General features: G+C 38.2%; 1 protein-coding gene across 4 annotated transcripts in view; it reads right to left on the reverse strand.

Annotated features, from left to right (window-relative positions):
- NEBL (nebulette) overlaps positions 1–19,805 on the reverse strand; it is a gene marked incomplete at its 5' end in the record, with an annotated part of 331,363 nt that overhangs the window by 98,076 nt on the left and 213,482 nt on the right. For 2 of the 4 annotated variants that reach the window (XM_082854896.1, XM_082854895.1), the window contains 2 exons: positions 6,413–6,484; positions 6,583–6,663. The exons of the other annotated variants lie outside the window; for them this stretch is intronic. In XM_082854896.1, coding sequence (XP_082711022.1) covers positions 6,413–6,484; positions 6,583–6,663 — 153 coding nt within the window. Of the gene's footprint in view, positions 1–6,412; positions 6,485–6,582; positions 6,664–19,805 lie in introns of those variants that run through there. 4 annotated transcript variants of the gene reach the window in all.

Raw genomic sequence — 19,805 nt, forward strand, 5'->3', positions numbered from 1 at the left:
GTTCAGATGATAAATTACATGGTCTCCCGGGACCTCCCTGGTGGTCCAGTGGTTAAGAACCTGCCTTCCAATGCAGGGGACGTGGGTTCGATCACTGGTAGGGAAACTAAGATCCCACATGCCTCGGGACAACTAAGCCCACAGGCTGCAACTACTGAGCCCGCAACGAAGAGTCCGCGCGCTGCAGTGAAGGCCCAGCGCAGCCAAAAAAATAAATACATAAAAATAAATAAAATAAAAATTAAATTAAAAAATATAAAAATTAAAAAAAAAAATTACATGGTCTCCCTAATTACAGCCTAAAAGTGAAGTTTAATTGTATACACTACCTGGTTCTTAAAGATCATGACTAATACTGATGTTACACTTTAACATGACATAGAGATTTTACCATATTCAAACCTGATTTGAGGGGCATTATTTGACCTGAGGTATAACCAGACACGAACATACTAAGTAACATTCTTTTAAAATGCAGTATCTCACGGCTATGACTCAGATATTAGATGCTGACCACATTAAACATTTGCTTTATTCATGAAATCAACATTAGAACATATTTATCTTATCTGAGCACTAAATTGCTTTTTTTTCCTTCTCAGAGATTAGCCATAATTTTAGGTCTCTGCAAATCACCCTCCTCAGTCACTAGTAATTAAACCGTTAATGGCAGTATGATAAATAGTAGGCTATTTTGATCATAAGGAGAAAAAAAAAAAAGGTATCTCCGTTATATAATTAAGTGTGAGAGAACATAAGCTATCATTAGGCTTAAGTCTGGCTCATTATTTTTATCTTTCGCCACCATCTCTTCCCTCTCCCATGCACATGCTTCACTGCAGCGCAGAGGTATGTGCTATGGCTACAGGCCCCCTGATAAGCTCTGACCTGAGCAGAATGTTCAGGACAGGCGCTCGGGATAAGGGTGAAGTATTTACTTCCTTTACTATGCAGGCAAATAGTTCAGTCTTAAGTGTGCTCTCCATTCCTTTCTCTGGTTTTTATTTAAAAGATACACACACACACACACGTACTATATGCTTATTGTCACTCGTATTTCTAATGAAATTTACAATATGAGTGACAACAAGCAAATGATCTTAAATTTTTATATAAAGAATACTACATATTAGTAGCCTTCCTATACCAGGAGAATAGGAAAAAATGGATGAAAGGGTACTGCATCGATGACTGATACTAAATCTTAGGTAAAATAAAAATCACTGAGTAGACAGTCAATTCCTAATACAACCATGGTCCCACCTATTGGATAGATTGCATATCCAATCCCTTTCTTTGCTAACAATAGAACTCAAATGTATTTATGAAAGTAGACATGCCCCTACCCCAGCCCCAGAGGACAAACTGCTCTGAACTAGGTATGGTTTTCTCATTCCCCTTGGCCAGTGATTGGCCGGGGAGGACAAGTGCCTAGCTCTGGCCATGAGACATTCTTGGAAGACTTCCCAGCATCATTACTGGTGTAGCTGGTATAAAGGGAGAGACTTGCTGACATGGCCCTTTGACCCCTGGCTCTTCCGCCTTTTGTCTTCCCCAACCACAGGGAAACAGCCGCAATGATGCCATCATAAGACAATAAGCCATCATACCAATGATGGCAGAGCAGAAGGAAAGGCACCTGAGAGACTGATAACATCCACTGCACCAAGACTGAAGCCCCTACCTCCAGGATTCATATGTGAAAAAAATAGACATCTGTTAAGCCTCTGTGCTAGGATCTTCCTGTTACATGCAGCCGTCTGCACTCACAACCAACACACAATCCAAAGTTGATGACTTAATGATCAATAAGATGCCCTAAATATTTACTTTCTGCTTTAACCTCACCCATTAATCCCACCATGTCTCAACTACAGTTAGAGTTAAATTAGTTGAGTGAGCTTCCTCCTCCGAGCCTAGTTTCTTTTACTTACTATGAGATCAGCTAATGGCTGACAGTAGATGACAGATGTAGAAATGTTAGAGGACATTTCCTTTTAGAAGCATTCTTAACCAAAAGGAGCTAGGAAGGCTTTTCACAAATGGAGCCACGCTGGCTAAATGCAGTGAACCCCAGAAGACAGAACTGTGGCTCCTGCCCTGTGTGTTAACTGGGGCGCTCGGAGGCAAGGCTGCTCTCTCAGGTTTCCTAACACCGTCGGAGCTTTCTCTGGAGGGGTAATCACGGCATTCCATGTTTTCAGCACTGGAAGGGTTTACCCACAACAAACAATGTTCACTTGCCTGGAAAATGTTCTTTCTGCTGCCACGCAAACGAACACCCTAAAAAAGGTCTGAATCAAAACACTGAATCGGAGACTTCATGCAGATGTGGAATGATTTTCTCTGCAGAGACTCTTTATCCTAATTTACAAGAAACATATAAAGGGTCCCTTTTAACCCGCTGTTTCTTATGACCACCCTACAAAAGGCTCCCAGATCCGTGATTCTGACTGTTTAATGTAGTCAGTAGGTTTGATGTATTCAAAGAACTGATTAGATAGCTGAGTAACAGGACAAAATAACAGAGAAAGGATATCTGGGGAAATAAAAAGCATTATACGGTTAACAGAAAAATAAAAGAGGCTGCCTCGGAGGACCAGGGGTCTTTCAAGACTGGGAAGTGAGTTATGCAGAGGGAACCCCACAACATGGGCAGAGCACGTGCAAAGCGGAAACTAGGTGAGGCCCAAAAAATTTGTTTTGAAAAATTCCTCATATTGATCCCCAAAATGAAGCCACCTGATCTGAAACACAGACATTTCTTTCTGTGGAGAATTCTAAACAGTGCAGCCCTCCCAGGACTTACCGCCAGGCCATTCTTATTTAACATTTTAATAAATTATCTGGCAGGGGCATGATACAGCGGAGTCTGCAGGTCTGCGGATGACCCCACGCTCTCATGGAGAGGGAAATGGTAAACTGAAAGAGATGAACTGCGGAAGCTCTCAAAGGGCCCTGCGAGAGGGCGGAAAACTACAGATTACATCACTAGCAAGGGACAAATCATTCAGACTATTAAAAGAGGATGGGCCCTACGTGATCAGCTACAAGTCAAGAACTAGCACTGAAAATGGCTGAGGATGATGCCCTTACTGAGGCTGATCTGACAGCTTCCTGCAGCCCTAAGTCCAAGAAACACTAAATATCATCACACAGGGGCAGAAACATCATCCTTCCCCACTCATAATCACAGCCACCCACATCTGGACCTCTGTGCACAGTTCTGGTTATTATATCCCGATAAAGACACATGAAAGCTAAAAGAGGTCCAAAGAGGGATGATTAGAATGATAATGAAGGGGATGTAGAGAAACTGCTCCATGAAGAGAAACCCGTAAAACTACCCTCCTCGTTTGAAAAATGGAGCAGAGTGGTGGGTGGCTACCAGCCAGGCCAGACCTAAACCTGGATCTTGTCCCCACCCCTGAGTAGCCAGGTGGCCGTAGACAAGCTACTCAACGTTGGGTTTCACCACCTCTGAACTGAGGCTCATAGGACCTAGGGCACTAGCTTGCTGTGGCCTGAAATACAATATTGCACGTGGAGTGCCTGGCACACAGCAGCAGAGAAAGGACATCGTGGTGGCCAAGGCTTGGGAATCAGACAGACCTTGTTCCAAATTCCAGGTCAGTGGCTCACTAGCTGTGTGATTTGATCAAGAAAATGTGAGTCTGCTTCTTAAAGCTTCAAGATGTAGGACTCTACAAATACAGGCCAACAAAACACCAAATTCACTCGGTGACAGGCTGGGAACAGACTGCCTTCAAACAAACAAACAGGCCCAGGTAAACACATGGATTCCCCCCTGGGATATAAAGGATTATAAAACAAAACTAAAGTCCTCGAAGCTTTGTCTTTAAGATTGAGACCTGGGCAAGGACGGGTGGACTAAATTAAATGTGAGCACGAACAGATGGGCGCTATCAGAGACGTAATGAAGTCTTGACTGGAACTCCAATCTAACTCAATTCGTCCTTTTTTATATTTGTTTTCAGCTCCGTATTGATGCAATTTCAAATATACATTTTAGACAACCATCTAGACATGCAGACAACACAACAGAGAAAAGAACTTCAAATCTAAGTTCATCGGCTCCGTATAAAAACATTGATGACACCAAGAGTGAATGAGCAAGTTATTACTTGATAATATTATTTAACCACACTTGTAAAAAACCAGAAATTTGATTTAGTCCAATACCTGAAGCCCTTCCAGAAAGGGTAAATTAAAATCTAATTTTCAAATGACTGTACAAACTCTTCATTTTTTTAGAAACAAAGTCATTGTTCAGACTGTTCATTGGGAGATATAAAAATTCCAAAAATTAAACCAGTATCTTAATAAGTATGGAATTCTCTTTGGAAATAAAATGTAAACATGTACACAGATATAAACGAGACCACAGCAATATGATCTAAATATTTAAGTAGTACAGGCATTCTGCCTTGCAATATAAACCTATACTAAACAGAAATTACTCCCACGCATTTGATGTCACCTGCATGAGAGTGGAATAACGTGGCTTTCGCTTTGGCAAAACAGTAAAGGCCATCGCCCCTCCCCACAAGACTAAAGTCACTGAGAGATGCTCTTATCCAAAACAACTCCAACAAAATCACCTACTAACTAAAGTTGCCACTTTAGTTTAATGGTTTATATAATTTAGCTCAGCCACAAATACACTTCAAACAAAACATAACAACACCAGAAGAGGTACTATCTCCAGAGTTATGGAACTTAAGGTTTTAAATGGTTGCATTACTATCACTAATATTTGTGTAATACATAACGATAAAGCTAAGGTAAACTGCATGAAAGCTACAGTGAGAGATAACATGGCAAACTGGCTAAGAGAGAGGACTTTGTGTTCAGGTCCTACTCCCCACTGCTTAACTGTGTGACCCAAAGAGGTTACTTAACCTCTCTGAGCCTTCTCTTCTTCACCTCTAAAATGGGAAAACAAGAGAATCTATCTCACAAGTTGCAATGCCTGGCACGTAGTACTCAATAAATCTTAACTGTTGCTGATATTATTATCGTTGTTGTCATCATCATTTCATTATTATTAGAGTTTACAAAGAACTTTTACATACATTAGCTTGTGACTATTATTAAGCAATGGCACAAAGAAATACTCAATTTAAAATTTGGTTACATTGCATGTCAAGTATACAGGAAGGGGTCTGATTCCCACCATCCTCTGGCTCTTTCTGACTAACCAGAAGGGAATACAGAATCATATATAAAATGTGATTGGACAGATACAAAATTAATTTACAGAGGCAGTAGTTAATAACAGCTAGCATCTCTTGAGTACTCACAATGTTCCAGACAATTTACTAAACACTTCAGATGTGTTACGATTTCTTAATCTTACTATTAGAAATGCTGCCCTTGAGGAACTGAGCCCAGCCAGCCTGCCCAGAGTTACTGTGAAACTGACTCAGGCAGGTTGACTTTGGAGAACAGACCGGCACATGACCGTAAGGCCCAGGATTGACTTCCTCCACAAACAAATGTTTGTGAAATATTCTGATCACTTTGCTTAACAACAACAGAAACAACCAGTTCTCTGCTCCCCTCTCTAAATAAGACAGGCACCCGTTCCCGCTTCACGAGCCATCTTTCCTGTGGACCGGCGACTTTCCTACAACTGTTCCAATGAGGATCATTTAAGCTCTCATCCCGAGTGAAGAACACATTTCCCTGTGCTTCTGTAATTCTAGTTTACATATTTACTATAGACAGACAGGTAGACAGATAAATATAGAGATATATACATATGAATTAATGCCATAATTCTAGGATTCCCTTGAAATATAACATAAACCGATCCCAGTTAACGAAAAAAGTCACAACGAAAATGCTCCTTTCACTAATATCCATCATCATCATATAGTTCAGGGCTCTCAACACACAGTTCAGTAATCCATGAATCCTAAATTGTTAATAAGTGTTATATGCAGGTATATGCATGATTCTGGTTTGGAAAACGACTGAATTCATCAGATTCCAAAAAAGTTCCCCAAAATGCTAAAAATCATTCATTTAGATAGAGATCCTCTCAAAACAAATTACATCATTATACAAATCGTAAAAAAGCTTTGGGTTCTCAATGGAGTATGTTCTGAAATTCGATGCTTTATGATTTCATGACAGAGTGACACTGAAATTCAAGAAGGGACAAGATTCTGGCTTAACAGCACGGAGACCTGTCCCCACAGAAATTCTCTGTCTGGGAGACCTTGGGAAAATCACCTAAAATATCTGGACTTATTTCCATGATCTGGAAAATCACAGTGTTTTAAATAAATGATTTCAAGGTTTTCCCCTCAGCTCTCTGATTCTATGACATTATAGTGCCACACGTGCAATGCAAAATCAGGCAAAAATTACTTAAGCCACTTACATCACTAATGAGTTCGGTGCATTTTCTGGCCAATTCCATGCTCAGGTCTTCAATAACAGGCTTAAAGAACACCTGTCCAGAAAAAAAAAAAAAAAAAGAAAAGGGAACATTTTTCTAATCATCGACCTTGAGGAACAAATACCGTTCTTCAGCAATGCCTTCTCACCCACCTTGTCTTCTTCATTTTCTTCTTCCCCTGTTTTTTCTTCTTCAGTTTCATCTTTTACATCCTCAAATACAGGGACCCTCATTTCTACTCTTTCTATATGTGTGTGTGTGTGTGTGTGTGTGTGTGTGTGTATATATATATATATTTTTTTTTTTTTTTTTAAATTCACTAGTGCAGCACCTTTTTCTATACTACGGCACCTTGAGGTCTTGGCGTTTCTGTGTTCTGGCAAAAATGACCGTGCCCAGGCCTCCTCCCTATTTAGCTCACACTTCATCCTCCTTATCACAGCGGGTGTGAGTGGATGGAGCAGCGTCATTGAGGCCGGCCAGAGCTAGCCTCATAAGCGGAAATAATATTTTAACAGGCAAAATTCAATTTTGAGAACGTTTAAAGTCAACATTCTCTAAACTGGTTAAGAAATCCAAAAGAGACAACTTATTAATATTTCATGAATTCAATTCATTCATAAAATCGTTTGAAAAAGACTTAAAGATTCTGGGTGAACCACTCAGCTGTAACACTCAAGATAGCAGAGTGCAAAGCCTATTATCTCAAAGATTCCTCAACTCCATCTAAATAAAGCTTTCACTGGAATGTCAGACATATCCCGGATTTGGTATGGTGAATCTGGATCATTCAAACTCATTTCATTAACCTAAATTAAATTTTTTATGAGACATACATGTACTTCTCCAGTCTAAAAAAAAATACTTTATATTAACTGATTAAAGGCTAGTAATTTATTATGAAAAACCCTTTGAACCACTTCAAAGAATCTATTCTGAGTTAATTATGACTGTTACTCTTATATTGCTATTGTATTATTTTAATTGTAAACATCATTAAACATGAGAAGCTGCAGTTAACATAAGCTGATATATCATTTAAGAATTCTAGAAACATTGTTTCAAAAAATAATAATTACCCTTTTTCAATTCTGCCCACTGTGTCAATTTTTACAAATCCACTAGTTACTTGTATATTTCACAATGTGTAATACATGCTTGGAAATGTTTGGAAAAATAAATTATAACAATATTTATAATGTGGTATATGTTATATAATTTAAAATATATTTCTCAAAACTAATCCTTTAATGTCAATTGAGGTAATTCTAAGACTATACAGCTCAATTTATCAAATTTGGTTATTTAAATCCTAGGATAAATTAATATTTATAAAGCCACAGCATATCAATGTGGGACATAATAAAAAAATACCCTAAGGTGAATAATGAAACTAATGATATAAAATATAACTTTAATCAAAGAATACATCATTCTAGGTAGACAATGAAACTAATGATATAAAATATAACTTTAATCAAAAAATACATCATTCTATAGTGAGAGGCCCACGCACCGCAATGAAGAGTGGCCCCCGCTTGCCGCAACTAGAGAAAGCCCTCGCACAGAAACGAAGACCCAACACAGCCAAAAAGTAATTAATTAAAAAGTAAGTTAAAAAAAAAAAATCATTCTAGGTAGACAAGTAATACTGTTTTTTCTTAATATCATATTTAGTTTTAAATTTTTAAAATTACCTTGGCCTTGCCTAAAAATTCCAAAAAGAAAAAAATTCTATACAGTCATCATGTATAGATTATTTCTCAAATTGTGTTCTATGAAGCTAAAGTTCCACAGAATACTCGGAGGGGAAAAGGGGGTTTCTTCAACGAACATGTTTGGGGAAACCCATATACTAATCTCTCCCCCTGCCACTTAGAGAGCCACATGGCACAATGGCACATTAGAAGCTCTAAGAAGACCCACAACCAAGAAAACTATTAAGTTTGCTTAACCCAGCATTTCCCAAATATGAAACCTATTCATCTCATCTAATCTAACCTATCTACCTACCTACTTACCTACCTATTTTTTTATTGACATCTGATACTTTAGAAAACTAACATTCTTCTGTGAAATATTACTTGGGCAAACATTGTTTTATTCTGAAACAACGTTGTATTCTATAAGAGTAGTTGATTGTTTCATGAAATGACTTTTTTTTTTTTTTTTTTTTGCGGTACGCGGGCCTCTCACTGTTGCGGCCTCTCCTGTCCCGTTGCGGAGCACAGGCTCCGGACGCGCAGGCTCAGCGGCCATGGCTCACGGGCCCAGACGCTCCGCGGCATGTGGGATCCTCCCGGACCGGGGCATGAACCCGCGACCCCTGCATCGGCAGGCGGACTCTCAACCACTGCACCACCAGGGAAGCCCAAAATGACTTTTAATACAGCCTAACTTAATGGCATCACATATCCTGCTTACCGGCAAAATGCCAAGAAGAAATGCCCCGAGGGTGCTGAAATTGGAAACCTTAACTTTAAAATCATAGTCCTGTCATGCCTATGTAGAGAATTCTACAAGGAAATTCTCTGTACATGATATTCGTTCCATAAAGGAGCAGAATGTGTAGACTCTACTTGTTTCCCTCAAGTCCTCTGCCAAAAGACTCTTCTAATATTCCATAGACGCTCTATTACATTATCTTTATTGGGAAATGGGGAAAAGAGCACTTTCTATAAGCTTTTCTCGCAAACTTCTAAAAGCGCAGGGAGAAGATCTTGGCAGAGCTGCCTAAGATGCACTGCCTGGCTAGTGTCTGAGGTGACAATACCTGCGATGCCCATGGTGACATCTATTCCCCACAGTGAATTACCTGCGTCAGACTTCAGTGGCTGCTATTTTTCTCATTTCCCACCATACAATAAATTCTTATTGTCTCTCCGCTGTGCTGGAAGAAAGTGATCTGTTGAGATTATGCACACAAGTTTTGAAAGCAAAAACAAACACCATATACAATGTGAACACGCATTTTCCATTTGAGATTTTAGAATCAGAATTTTAAAGCTACAGGGGTCCTTAAGGAATCAATCCTACTAAAGCCCTCTCTTTCACAGAGGACAAAATTGAGGTCAAGAGAAATTAATGATTTGTCTTATTCACAAAGTTACTCAGGGGAGCACTAGGACCAGAATTTAACTAGAGCCCTACGTTCATTCATGCGAAGAAACGTGGGTAGTTATGCCAGGCACTGTGCTGGGTATTAGAGATGCAATGGTGAGTAAAATATACTTTGTGCTAAAATGAGATAGGAATTGTTTTAAAAAACCATCCCTCAAGATTTGCTGGAGGAACTCCTTAATGGAGTGTTTGGCAAGCTAGATACATTATTACTTTTAGATTGAATACATCTTTTTTCTTTTCACCTGTAGGTATAATATAAAATTCACGTAAAGTTTTCTCTAAAATATTTTAAGCCCTGAACTTAATTACAGCAACGCTCTCTTGTCAATAGCTCCAAAATGTAACTTGGGGAATATGAAGAAAGTGTTCATGGATAGCTATCATGTTTCAAAATTCCCCCATTATCCTCTTTTTTTTTTAAAACCATGTTAAATGTTGTACTTTAATACATATTTGCATCTTGGGGCGCCCCAAAAGGGAATATCTGTGTAGTTGCTAATCCCTTTCACTTACTGAGCATTTCATTTATGTTGTCTATTTTTTACTTTCGCACTCTACCCATGCCCTGGTTGAGAATGAGACCAAGGTGGGAATCACATTATCTACAGCTAGACCCCCCACTTCCAGGTCTGGCTCACCCACATTCTCTAGGGGAAATTATTTAATCCCTCTATGCCTCTAATTCTCCATCGTTAAGCAGAAAAACTGAATTGCCAGAAGTTAATACAAGGAAAGCACCTAAAAAATAGGAAAGCCCCTTACAAACAAAAGAGTTTTCAACTATCAAATAAAGGTACACAGTTCCAGGGAAAGTACTTGGTATGAAAGGATCTCCTCATTTGAAAGGGTAAATTCTATACCATCAATATGTTTTTAAAGGCCAGTAGGGGGACTTCCCTGCCTGCCGAGTGATTAAGACTTCGTCTTCCAATGCAGGGGGTGGGGGTTTGATCCCTGGTGGGGGAGCTAAGATCCCACATGCCTCGGGGCCAAAAAACCAAAACATAAAACAAAGCAATATTGTAACAAATTCAATAAAGGCTTTAAAAATGGTCCACATCAGGGCTTCCCTGGTGGCGCAGTGGTTGAGAGTCCGCCTGCCGGTGCAGGGGACACGGGTTCGTGCTCCGGTGGGGGAAGATCCCACATGCCGTGGAGCGGCTGGGCCCATGAGCCATGGCCGCTGAGCCTGCGTGTCCGGAGCCTGTGCTCTGCAATGGGAGAGGCCACGACAGTGAGAGGCCCGAGTACCGCAAAAAAAAAAAAAAAAAAAAAAAATATATATATATATATATATATATATATATATAAAGCCCAGGAGGGCCTCATGCAGCATAAAAGCCCAAAGATAAGAGCTAACTTGTGTATTTGTAATAGAGAAGTCTTCCACCTTTTTATAGTTTGATGTTTATGTGTAACCAAATATATTTCTGTAACAACTGCCAGGTCCTAGGGGGTCATTCAGGTCTCTGGGGACACAGCCCCTGGCCAAAGAAACAAGTCTATACCACCATCACAAGCCACGCAGTGCTCGACTGTCTTCACGTTCTTAAGGGCACATACAACAAGAATCTCTTGGATTTTGAGAAATGTTTCATACTTATTTCACTTCTTTCTCCTTTCTTTTCTCTACAGTGATAGAAAATGTGTTCTTCCCCAACATGGTGATGAAGTGACTTGCAAATGAAAATCCATATTAAACAACTGAAATAGATTGAGATACAGCTCTGTGTGAAGGAACATTTACAGAGATAAACTGAATATTTCCACTTTGAAAATTAATTCAACATTTCCTATTAAAAAATATTCCCCCTAGGGCTTCCCTGGTGGCACAGTGGTTAAGAATCTGCCTGCCAATGCAGGGGACACGAGTTTGAGCCCTGGTCTGGGAAGATCCCACGTGCCGCGGAGCAACTAAGCCCGTGAGCCACAACTACTGAGCCTGCGCGTCTGGAGCTTGTGCCCTACAACGGGAGAGGCCGTGACAGTGAGAGACCCGCGCACCTCGATGAAGAGTGGCCCCCGCTGGCCTCAACTGGAGAAAGCCCTCGCACAGCAACGGAAGACCCAACACAGCCAAAAATAAATAAATACATTTATAAATATATATATATATATTCCCCCTAAATGGTGGATGAGAGAGAAATTAGTTCATCTGACTTGTCTGCCTGCCTTGGCAGTCTTTTCATGTACTCATTTTTAGTTGCCTGGGTTTCTTTTATGACTATCCCCAAAAGGTTCCTGCTTCTCAGTTAAATCCCTGGTTATTTTACTTTTGCCTCATGTATTTCTTCATCGTTTGGCATCTATCCAAAAGAGAACTTTACTAATAGATGAGGGAGAGAAAATTTTTTTTAAAACAAGACATGTAAGCTCTCTAGGGCATTTTGTCTTCTTTATAAAAGAGAAGAGTTCTGCTTATTATTAGCCCAATCTATTTTTACAATTAACATTCATTTAGCCTATCTTCTCCTTCCTAATGGCTGTTCCACTACGTTTGTTAATTAGAAATCAAAAGAATACAAAACAACCTGAATAACTGTCACCATAATCAATTTTGCCATTAAAATAAGATTTATTAGTGTTTTTCTATATTCATACTCCTATTTTCACAAATACAGATCCTACTGACAAATGAAAGCCACACATCTAGACTGGTGTTGGAGAAGAACAGGAAACCAAAAATTGGCTCAACAATTTTCAGGTTGGGATGCCAAAATGTAAAATACCTATTCTTCTAAGCATATTGACAGGAAAAAATAAGCCCTCTTATTCAGAGTCTACATTAACATAACCACCAAGTGAACTGAAAGACTTTGATTTAATTTGCTGCTTACTTGAGATATTTGTTCCAATTTAATAACCACAAAACTAAAACCATAAACACTTCCGCAATCCTTCCCACTGAGAGAAGCCCAAGGTTTGAATGGCCTCTGAATGGCTTGCAATCAGAACCAAAGGGTCAAGCATGAAAAAACAGCTTGGCTATCCCAAAAAGTATCCCTTTCCTGAAGTTCTGTGTGAGATGTGTCAGGAAAAATTGTGAAAGACTTTGAAACTGACACACACAAAAAATTACACCATGTCTTAACTAGTGTTACCTTCTGGCTAACTTGGCCTTTCACTGTCTTTGAACTACTTTACCACACCTTAAATTGGTGAAAACTGATAACAATGCTAATGATGCTTTAGCCATACAAATGCAAATTAATTGTGTCCTGGGGGAAAAGCAATTGATTATTGGCTTGTTGATAGACCCTTTTGTATCTATCTGTAAATTCAATTCCAAATTCCTTATTACTCATTTACGTTTGGTCCTTCAAATTCACCTTTGAACCAACTGTAACATCTTATTGGTGGCCTCTTTAATTAATGAGTTAAAATCTTTGAAATGTGCTCCTTTTATGCTTTACTAGTATCATGATTTCACCTTTTCTTGAGAAAATCCTTTAACAGATGCAAATGATTTCATTTCTTCTCTTTAACATTCAGCAAAAGCAGAAATTGAGAAGGTATTACTGGATAAAGCCCTAGTCTCTAAATTGTGAGATATAGCTGTAAAAATTTTTGGTATTTATGAAAATTAGCTTTTTGTTTTGTTTTGTTTTGTTTTTTTAAAGGTCTGATCTCATTTGACTATTGGCAAATGCCACGTGTGCTTGTATATATGTACATTCACACGCAAAACACACACACAACACACACATGCACTCAGGCAGAGTTAATTCATCACAGCTGCCAGTTCCCTCTTGAAAAGCGTACAAGGCTTCAATAAATGCAAAGACTTAATTACTTCTCACATCTGGAAAAACTTGAATATGAGAGTGGATTTATTGAAGAAGCTCTTTGCTTGGCTGTCAACACCATATCAACAGCCAGAGAGAGCAGGCTTGATCAGTGTTGGCAATTCTTTAACCCTTCAGAGATAGATGTTCCACCAATTAATTCATAACATGTCCTGCTTACATGATTTATGAATTTTATGAAAACGCAGTGGATAATTTCCTAGTCATTTATGGAGAAAAGCTGTTTCTCTCATGTTTCCAGACGGGAAGAATCATATATTAAAATGTGGAAATAATGAGGAAGTTCTTATAGTCAAGGAAAAAGGGAAAGGCTTTGGAGTTGAAGAGCATATTGGAAACAGCCATTAGAACAATAACTTATGTAAACATATGTGAAACTCAACAAATTCAGCCCTTTTTGGAGAAAGTTTAACAATGTCTCTAAAATCCAAGTAGGGAGTTACATGAGCTCATAACAAGAAGATTTAGCAGAAACGAAGGAATGGGCAGATCTCCCTCTAGAGAGAATATTTAAGCTGGAATTAGGCAAAGAAACGGGGTGTAGGGAAGACATCCAAAGAACATTTGCAAAGACCCAGAGACAAGATTTGGAGGAACCAAGAGTTCAGTGTCACTGGAGCATACAGTGGGGAGAGATGAGGGCGGCAGGGAGAGCTCCCTGAAGTAAATGTATGGAAATCACTTTTCCTAACACAATAAGCCTAAGCGGGTTTGAGCCATGAACCTTTACGAATAACACAGTTCCTGGTCAATTAACTGCAAAAACATCTCCTTTACACCTACTCTGTTCCCTTCATTTGCCTTGAATTTAATTTTTACCCCTTCATTTTATCATTAGCCAATTGAAATACCCCTCTTACCTGGACTTTATGAAAACTCACAGTGAAGAAATTATTCCCTATTTTATCAGTCTAATGAAGAAAAATATTCAAGGGAAATATATTTGTATTATATATCCCCCCAAATAAATGGAAATTATGTTAAATGTGTTTATGATATAAACTTCACACTTCTACGATGTTACAATTACAGTTTACTTATTAAAACGCCACCTATTGGGCTTCCCTGGTGGCGCAGTGGTTGAGAGTCCGCCTACCGATGCAGGGGACACGAGTTCGTGCCCCGGTCCGGGAAGATCCTACATGCCGCGGAGCAGCTGGGCCCGTGAGCCATTGGCCGCTGAGCCTGCGCGTCCAGAGCCTGTGCTCCGCAACGGGAGAGGCCACAACAGTGAGAGGCCCGCGTACCGCAAAACAAAAACAAAAACAACGCACCTATTTTTTTCTACTTTTTACTAAATAAGCATTATCGATATTTCTACTTGAACCTTAAGCATCCAATTACTAAATTCGCTAAGTATTTCTATCTTGAAGTCATGATTTCAATATCAGTTAAGCCAAGGAAAACAACACAACTGACCTTCGCAAGTTTGGAACTTTTGAAGCACTAATTCCTGAGTTTTGTTCCAACTGTTTTTGTTCCATGGAGTGTCTTCACGTGTAACTCAAAATATAAGATACTATCAAAATAAGACCATTATTAAAGTAAATGTATCGTTAAAACAGCTATAAATTTAGTGATGTTTTAAAATAACTGGTACCCTTTGAATAGTGAGAACTAGTTTAACATATATTGGTGGTAATTTCTCTCTGAGGACTTTATCTTCTTTATGATTTAATGTGTGTGTGTGTCTAACTTCATTCATTCATTTCACAAATATTTCTTGTGTGCATTCTATGGGCTAGGCACTATTTTAATTTTAATCTCTTCAGATAATCAATGAATAACACCAACAAAAATCTCTACCCTCTCCTATTTCAATCACATATTCATTCATTAAATATTTATTGAGCATCTACTTTATATCATGTATTGTACTAGGCTTTGCATCTCCGGTATATTTCAGATACTAAATATACATGTGATAGTCAATGTTCACTAGCATAGTCAGTTAAAAATACATATTTTTTATACTATGATAAATTTGTTGGACTTATAAAACCTGCATTTTCTAACAACATTGTAAATCAGCTATACTTCAATTTTTTTAATTAAAAATAAATAAAACACCAAAGCTGCATTTTCAAAAATGTAGCAGCATGTTTTCAAAAGTTTTTATCAATGTTCAAATAATTTTGTAGATATCAATTTTCTGTTCTTTTGTACACTAGTTATATCTACAGGTGGTTTTCTCCATCCATCTTTTTTTTCTTAAGTTGTATGTGCAAAATTTTTCTTCATAACCCCAATATGCTTGGCCTATTTTTGATTTGCTCATAAAGTGACATCTCCCAGGCAAAGTCTATCTATGTTGTTTTAACTATTTCCAAAATCATTCTCTGGACCAGCTCTGTCCAATAGAATTGTAATGTGAGCCACATATGTAATTTTAAATATTTTAGTTGCCACATTAAAAAAAGAAACAGATTAAATTGATTTTAATGATGTTTTATATAACTCAATATATCCAGAATATTATCTTTCAACATATGTGATATTTTATCTTTTTTTTATACTAGGCCTTTGAAATCCCGTGTGTTTTAATTTTACACTTACAGCACATCTCAATTCAGATGAGCCATATTGGATTGAGGCTCCATAGTGGACAGTGCAGCGCTATGGTAATGCTGTGAGACTGGAAATCATTAGCTATTTTTTCATTTTTGATCACATATAATTTAAATATGAAAAAATACATTTAAAATTCAATTTCTTGAGAGGAGAATTTCAGAATCCTAATAATCAAGCAACAAAAACTGTAATCTATTTTAGTTTCCAAAACTATCTAAATCAGAGTCCTTTGTATGGGAATGTATTTTATTAAAGGGTTTAAACTGTTATTATAAATAATGAATTAACTCTTTAAATTATGTTTTAATTAACTTCACCAAAGGTGTATTTTCAAAATGCTATCTTGTTTCATTAATGAGAATGACATATTTAAAGTCCCAGCAGTTTTCAGGATAAATATTCACTCATTAATTATCTATCTAACAAATAGATAAGTATATGAGTGAATAATAAATATTCACTCTTTTTCTCTCTAAATAACAAAAGCCCAAATAGTGAAATATCCTCCATCAACACTCCCATTTTTTTGAAACTCCCATTTTTGACTCACATTGTGCAATTTAAAACACACCAGCAATTTCTTCATCAATATGGCCAGGTTAAGTCCTTTTTAAACCATGTTGAAAAGCAATGTCACAATGAAGTATGAGATTTTAATAAAGAAACTGATGGACCACTTAAAGAACCTAAGTGTTTTACTGAAATGATACTTTTCTATTAAAAACTTGAAATCTTCAAATACTCAACAGAAAAGATCTTGAGGAATTAAGGGAAATGCAGCATGTCTTACGTCTGTTCCACAGAAGACCCAGCTTCTTTCCTTGATGGAGCCAGCAAAATGGCTATTTTTAAACTGTTGGGATCTTTAATAATATCCAATTGCCATGAAGTGTTTGAATCAAAAATACTGTTACATAAAATGATATCCAAAGCCTTCAATTTCATTTGTGTTATCCCTCATACAAACTCTGCTGAAAATTTTGGAGAAAGATAACTCCATATAAAAATGGAGGGCAGGGCTTCCCTGGTGGCGCAGTGGTTGAGAGTCTGCCTGCCGATGCAGGGGACACGCGTTCGTGCCCCGGTCCGGGAAGATCCCACATGCCGCGGAGCGGCTGGGCCCCGTGAGCCATGGCCGCTGAGCCTGTGCGTCTGGAGCCTGTGCTCCACAACGGGAGAGGCCACAGCAGTGAGAGGCCCGCGTACCGCAAAAAAAAAAAAAAAAAAAAATGGAGGGCGTCAGTCAAGAACTCTTAGAAGCCCCCTCCTCTTCTGGCCCCTACCAGGTACTCTTAGAGGGCATGAAAGGGTAATTGCCACATGCCAAGCACTTGCCTTGGGCTTTACATATAAAATCCTACTTAATCCTCCCAACACCCATTTCACAGATGAGACACTGAGACGCAGAGTGAACTCGCCCAAGTTCTCACAGTAGGACATTCAAACCCAGGTCCGTATTACTTCAGTGCGTGTAAAACCTACTAGACCATAGAGCAATAACAGAACGCTGACTCACTGACTGACTTCTGGTAGCAATATTATCATTTTCTATTATCTTTTTTGATTTCCAACTTCAAAGGAATTGTCGTTACTGATGGTTCTTGAAAGGAAGAGTACTTGTGGTATAGACACAATTTGGTTCCTGGGATGGGCGAAAGCAAGACTCCCCCAGAGTTAGAATCAAAGGCAAAAGCAGGTGACAGTGAAAGCATGATGAGCATCCCTGACCTGACACAACCTAATCTGAGAAGCTTTCCTGCTGTTCATTCATTGATGGTACATTTATAAGCAGTAGTGAGCCAGCAAATATTTAACAACCATCTTTCCCAGGGAAAGAAAGGAAGGAAGGGTGGGAGGGAGAGAGGGAGGGTGGAGCACAATTGGCTGGGATGAGCTGTTCGGAGCCGGCACCTCTCAAGAAGCACTGTGAGTAACAACAACAAAAGCCTATATCTCCTAGTAAATGGACCAAGTGTCACCAGGCCACCTAAGAAACTAATCTCCCAAAATTTTAAATACTCATTTCAAGATATAGCATTATGCCATAGTGCTATTCTGTTCCTTACCTGCATGTTGAAATCGTTCTAAATAATAAGATTTCAAATTTATTTAAGCAGTGCTTTTTCTCTTCTGATCATCATATACTGAGGTCATAAAGTCTGTGTTTGTGGTCCTCTTAATGATAATTCAGATGCATATAAGACATTGCACACGCAAATGAAGGAAGTGGAATGGAAAATAATTTAAGAGGCAGATTTCATTGTAACCAAATAGAGCCTGCTCTTTCTACACAGCTGCCTTGACACCCAAAAAGACCTGGTGTGTTTTCTTTTGTTGTTTTTTGTGTGTGTGTGTGGTACGCCAGCCTCTCACCGCTGTGGCCTCTCCCGTTGCGGAGCACAGGCTCCGGACCCTCAGGCTCAGTGGCCATGGCTCACAGGCCCAGCCGCTCCACGGCACGTGGGATCTTCCCGGACCGGGGCACGAACCCCGTGTTCCCTGCATCGGCAGGCGGACTCTCAACCACTGCGCCACCAGGGAAGCCCTGGTGTGTTTTCTTTTAATGGGATTCAATACATAACAGTTCAGAATATAGTTAAGCATTCATTGAAATCAGTGTGATAGCAATGACTTTTATGGTAAGGTTTCTCTGATTGACACAAAACTGATGAAGATAACTTACCAAAAAAACTGAAGAATTCTCTAGATTTAGACCAGAATACTAGGAAAAATTCACCGCCAAATTTAAAAGCAATTATAATTGTATAAAAGAAATACTGGCCTCATATGCGTTCCTGAGATGAAAATGAGAATTTCATTTAACAAAATGGATAATGTTTTAACTGAATGTTCTCTAGCCATTTCTTGTAAATCTACATTTTTAAAGCATCAAGTAGCTACTTTTAAGGTTTTCTATTATAAACTGTCCAAAAAAGTGAAGTTTCCCACTCTGAGGGTCTTTTCTTCCCCACTCTGAGGGTCTTTTTTATGTCAAAATTTTACTTAGGTATAAAGTTTGCTGATTTTTTCACGATTTTTAATTAAGCTTTGATACTACACCACTATCATCATAGTCCTATGAAATATTTTTTTCTTACAGAAATATCACTATGTGTGCATTTGATCAAGGCTGTACTTGGTTTCTTATTTTAGGATTTAAAATCATTAGCTATGTTATTTCCTTTGACAGTTCTTTGTAGTATTTACATTACTCTCTCGTACAAACAGCCACGAGTAAGGAAATCTCAGATTTTCATTTAATCAGATTAAATAGCTAAATTGTATAATCCTATTTTAAAATATTCATCTGTATGGGTTTTTTAAAACTTATCATAATAGCTTTAGATTTTCTAAATAAACTTTACAAGATTCCTTTTAGAGACCACCTGTGGCCAACTCAAAATACAAACATTTCTATAAGGGGTAAATTATCTTTATTATAAAATCTAATCTTCTGGGATTGAGTTACAGAAGACTTTCTTGTAAAGAAGACTGTGCTTTAACTAGTTCTTTATTGTTCTTTTTATTATATCTTAAGTTCAGTATTTTATTAATTTTTTTTTTTTACTTTGCCAAACACAGCACTTTGTTTAAATATTCAAAGGTTCGAATGTTTATAAGGACTAAATAGTTTTCAAAATATCATCAAGAATGTATCTTTTAAAGTATATTACAGGCTTTTATAATGTTTGTATCTCAGAAACAGGACTAGTGATTGTATTTGGGCCATGATTTGACGAAGATCATAACTGACTCATGAAATATGTTATAATGGAGCTTCTGCTCAAGTTCTTTATGTTATACTAAAAAAACAGAACACATGCATGAGATCATATTCCACGCCGAACTGATAGCAGAACTTTACTTTTTAGCCT

The sequence above is a fragment of the Leucopleurus acutus genome (genome assembly GCF_964270905.1).
Source record: "Leucopleurus acutus genome assembly, chromosome: 1".
Lineage (NCBI taxonomy): Eukaryota > Metazoa > Chordata > Mammalia > Artiodactyla > Delphinidae > Leucopleurus > Leucopleurus acutus.